Source organism: Sphaeroforma arctica, assembly GCF_001186125.1.
Source record: "Sphaeroforma arctica JP610 unplaced genomic scaffold supercont1.776, whole genome shotgun sequence".
Classification (NCBI taxonomy): Eukaryota; class Ichthyosporea; order Ichthyophonida; genus Sphaeroforma; species Sphaeroforma arctica.
The window spans coordinates 37,874-42,694 of record NW_014039782.1 but is presented as its reverse complement, the minus strand read 5'-3'; the positions used below and the strand labels follow the sequence as shown (position 1 = coordinate 42,694).

The window sequence follows — 4,821 nt, the reverse complement described above, 5'->3', positions numbered from 1 at the left end:
TCCTATATCGATTAGCTGCTGCGCTGATCTTCAGTTGAGTATGGACAGTTTGGTTGGAAATCTATATTTAATCAATATTCATGTACACAGATGGCCGCAAGTAGATTTGCTATATGTATGGAAGGTACATGCGAGGGTTGTGTATTTGGTACATTTTGAAATATAACTGGGTTTATGATGTATCTAGACGTACACTATATTATTATTATATATATATATATATATGTATATGTATATATATATATATATATATATGTATATATGTGTGTGTGTGTATATATATATATATGTATATATATATATGTATGTATGTATATGTATATATGTATATATATATATATGTATATATATATATATATATATTTATATGCGTGTGTATATATATATATATAAATATATATATATACTCGTATCACTGTTATTGGTGTGAGTGTCAATGTTTACTGTTGTTCTTCCAGTAGGGCCCGCGGGCGTCTGTATGACTGTTTAGGTTGCTTTCAGTATAGATTTTTATTTTATATTGGCACTACATTTGCGTGTTTATACCAATGAGCAGGGGAAAGGACCTCAGGAAATACAATAGGAATAATTTGAGGATTGCCTCTTAACTCTTCAATCGATGAACTCAACTCTCTACGATTTTGCATATATCCTTTCTCGCGTCACCAGAAGCAAAAATCAGGTCACACCAGCATGACCTCCGTAGCCGTGGCGCTGGGCCCTCTCTGTCCTGCCCCGTCCGACTGCAGAGGTTCGGTACTGCACCACTCGAGGCAAAGTGGGGCACTCACACAGATCAAACTGTCAGCTGTGGACAAGCGCAAGTGTGTGAGTGTGCTGGAGGGACGGTTGGTGTGCTTTGACTGGGATGAAGAAGGCACGCGACCGCTCAATGTGCGTGGCATGGGGATGGAGTCGGATCCCATATCTGCGGTAAGTAAGAATATAAAGAACGTAGCTGAGAGTATATAGAACGTAGCTTGTGAGTTATAGAACGTAGCTTAAGAGTATAGGGTACGTAGCTTGAGAGTTATAGAATGTAGCTTAAGAGTATATAGAACGTAGCTTAAAAGTATATACAATGTAGCTTAAGAGTATAAAGAACGTAGCTGAGAGTATATAGAACGTAGCTTATGAGTTATAGAACATAGCTTAAGAGTATAGGGTATGTAGCTTGAGAGTTATAGAATGTAGCTTAAGAGTATATAGAACGTAGCTTAAAATTATATATAATGTAGCTTAAGAGTATAAAAAACGTAGCTGAGAGTATATAGAACGTAGCTTATGAGTTATAGAACGTAGCTTAAGAGTATAGGGTACGTAGCTTGAGAGTTATAGAATGTAGCTTAAGAGTATATAGAACGTAGCTTAAAAGTATATATAATGTAGCTGAGAGTATATAGAACGTAGCTTATGAGTTATAGAACGTAGCTTAAGAGTATAGGGTACGTAGCTTGAGAGTTATAGAATGTAGCTTAAGAGTATATAGAACGTAGCTTAAAAGTATATATAATGTAGCTTAAGAGTATAAAGAACGTAGCTTAAGAGTATATAGAACGTAGCGTAAGAGTATAACGTAGCGTAAGAGAATATATAACGTAGCTTAAGAGTATATATAACGTAGCTTAAGAGTATATAGAACGTAGCTTACGAGTATATATAACGTAGCTTAAGAGTATATAGTACGTAGCTTAAGAGAGTATATATAACGTAGCTAAGAGTATATAGAACATAGCTAAGAGAATATAGAACGTAGCTAAGAGTATATAGAACGTAGTTAAGAGTATATAGAACGTAGCCTTAGAGTATATAGAACGTAGCTTAAAAGTATATAGAACGTATCCTAAGAGTATATAGAACGTAGCTTAAAAGTATATAGAACGTATCCTAAGAGTATATAGAACGTAGCCTAAGAGTGTGTATAGCGGCTCTGGCTCCTAGTCTTTGCGGTACGTAATTGGAGGCAACTGGTGAATTGTATCGATTTGATGCCTGTGCTGGGTGTGAGTATGATAGTCGGGATGAAGATATCGATCATGAAGAAATCCGACGACTGGGCTGATTTTCTTCAGTATACAAACTGTGACTAGAGTACCCTAAAGTATTGACTGTAACATTTGGGTGTGTACTTTTGCAACCTGCTATTGGAATGATTGTAAACTAACTTTATGGTTTAACTTACAGACGCACTGGTACAACCGTGACTGCGTACTTGCAGCGGGCCAAGCCACGGAGTTGAGCCTGTGGGATACCCGTGGCAAGCATCTGCGTGCCATGGACTGTTCCGATGTCAGGTAATCGATATTAAATATATATATGTATATATATATATATATATATAAATATGTATATATATATATATATATATATATATATATATATATATATATATATATATATATATATATATATATATATATATATATATTATGTATATGTATATGTATATGTATGTATATATATATATATATTATATATATATGTATGTATGTATATGTATATGTATATGCGCACACACAAACCACGTACATACATAAATACACAAATAGGTTATATATATAGTTGAACCTTAGCAGCACACGATCGCATCAATCATCTGCACATATGTTCACTTACCTTTGCTAGTTCCGATTTTCTCGGCTCAAAGATTCACTGTATTGCCGCCTGTGAAAGGGTCCTTTACTCAGGCGATCGTGTGTCTGGATGTCATATTGATGGCATTGGTGCACGTATCCAAGTGATTCCACAGTTCCCCTCGCCACACATCTATGACTCATACGGTTCACCCTCCGCTCTATTACTGCCACTAGTACTGACGAACTTGGCAGACGGATACAGTGCATCACCACCTGTGGCTCTGCTGCGGATACTAGTATCTACACCGGCGACAGTAGCGGTCGTGTGGTGCTGTGGGATGTGCGGAAAGCGGGACGTCCCGTTATTACCCGTCAGATGGAGTTGGGGTCGATGCTCCGAGCCGGGCGAGGGGGTGTGCGTACACTGAATATACACTCGAGACGTAGTAAGCAGTCGATGATCGCGTGTGTGGGGAAGGCCTTGGTGTTATTAGATCTCAGGGATGGCTTGGTATGTGCAAGTGTGGGAGGACTTGTATAATCTATAGTGCTGAAGTTGCTGTGTAGCCCAGATAGTCACTGCTGTATGGAGATGGACTTGGGGGTTCGTGGGATCTCTATGATGGGTCTGTTTTGTAGACCAATATATATTCCTTTAGTAACGTGGGATTTACGTAGGTGGATATATATGTCCGTGCCCTGCAATGACATATAGATCTACCTGTGTTGAGTGTCTAGTTGTGGACTTTGGGTTTGCACTCACACAAAGCTTAACGATTGTTGCTTCATTTTATTTTATTTTTAATTCGCAGCTGTCGGAAGAGATTGAACCGATAACGATACACCGGGATGTGTTACCTGTCAATACCGTTGACGTCCATGGAGATGTGGCGGTATGTATCTTGACCATGGTCACAACTATACTACTCTAAGAAGCGATATATATTGTGCATACAAATGCTTTCCTATATTACGCACCAATCCGTTGATGTATTGTTATATATTTAGTACTTTAATATAAGTTCATATACTCAATTGTGTATGCTTACCCCAGCAATGCACGACCATTATCTGTGCTTGTTGGCACGTGTGTATGTCCACCGCACAAACGATGCTGAGTTGACGTACCTGGCAATGGTATTGACTGAGTGGCCAATTATTTTCAGGCTAATATCCAGGGTTAGCTTCAACACTGGGAGGCTTTCGAGGAAATATTTCAACAGTCGAAGTTACAAATCCGAACAATCCAAACATACGCTTACATACTTATATACATACATAAATATATACAGACGTAAATATATACATATAAATATATTCATACATGAAACTACGTAGATGTACCTGCTCACGTGAGTCGGCGCAGACACCGCTTCTGACCACATTGTATATCCCGTACCAATGGTTTGGGGCGACATTCTGCTCATACCTTAAGCCTAATGTCACTCTCATACCGCTACAGGTTTGGGGATCGGATTCTGGAGTGCTCGGAACGTACAGTATGCTATAGCAGAGGTCTCTGCAGTATGCTATAGCAGAGGTTTCTATAGTATGCTATAGCAGAGGTCTCTACAGTATGCTATAGCAGAGGTCTCTACAATATGCTATAGCAGAGGTCTCTACAGTATACTATAGCAGAGGTCTCTACAGTATGCTATAGCAGAGGTCTCTCACACAGCCCCGTCCATGTGAGCGAAGACTTGTATGGGATGTGGTATCCTACAACAATGTCTGCTGCACTTCGGCAACGAGGCCAAGCAAGTGCTAAAACTTGTTGGGACCGGGGAGCTTTGTCTACCGGCGGAGGACTTTGTCGGTAGACCTATGGGGAAAGCGGTGATCTACAAGTATCTCTGCCCCAAGGTCAACACTCTTAACGGTACAAAAGTATACCAAGACTTAATGGGAAACCGGAATGGTAGGGCTATCTCTGCAAAAAGCTCTATCACTGATAACGGCACCAAAGTTTACTCAGACTTCAAGCAAAGCAGGATGATAGTTCTGCCACAAGCTGAACACTCAGAGCGTTCTTGGATCGGAAAACGGTGCGGGAGACCTCTCAGACAAAGATGGCGGTGTTACTCGACTGGCTCTGTCTCAAGCTCAACACTCGATAAGGCATAAGCAAGTGCTATGGCAGGGTATTAGCAAGTGCTATGGCAGGGTATTAGCAAGTGCTATGGCAGGGTTTTAGCAAGTGCTATGGCAGGGTTTTAGCAAGTGCTATGGCAGGGTTTTAGCAAGT

General features: G+C 39.7%; 2 protein-coding genes across 2 annotated transcripts; both read left to right on the top strand.

The window, feature by feature from the left end:
• Positions 1-669: 669 nt before the first annotated feature.
• On the top strand, positions 670-4,086 carry SARC_08533 (hypothetical protein; the record flags this gene model as incomplete). The annotated part of the gene is made up of 5 exons (XM_014297493.1): positions 670-933; positions 2,185-2,294; positions 2,811-3,087; positions 3,389-3,469; positions 4,039-4,086. Coding segments are annotated over 5 exons (780 nt in total), but the record flags the coding sequence as incomplete, so codon positions are not given.
• A 194-nt stretch (positions 4,087-4,280) lies between these two features.
• On the top strand, positions 4,281-4,700 carry SARC_08532 (hypothetical protein; the record flags this gene model as incomplete). The annotated part of the gene is made up of 1 exon (XM_014297492.1): positions 4,281-4,700. One exon carries the CDS (start codon positions 4,281-4,283, stop codon positions 4,698-4,700), a length of 420 nt encoding a protein of 139 aa, XP_014152967.1.
• Positions 4,701-4,821: the final 121 nt, after the last annotated feature.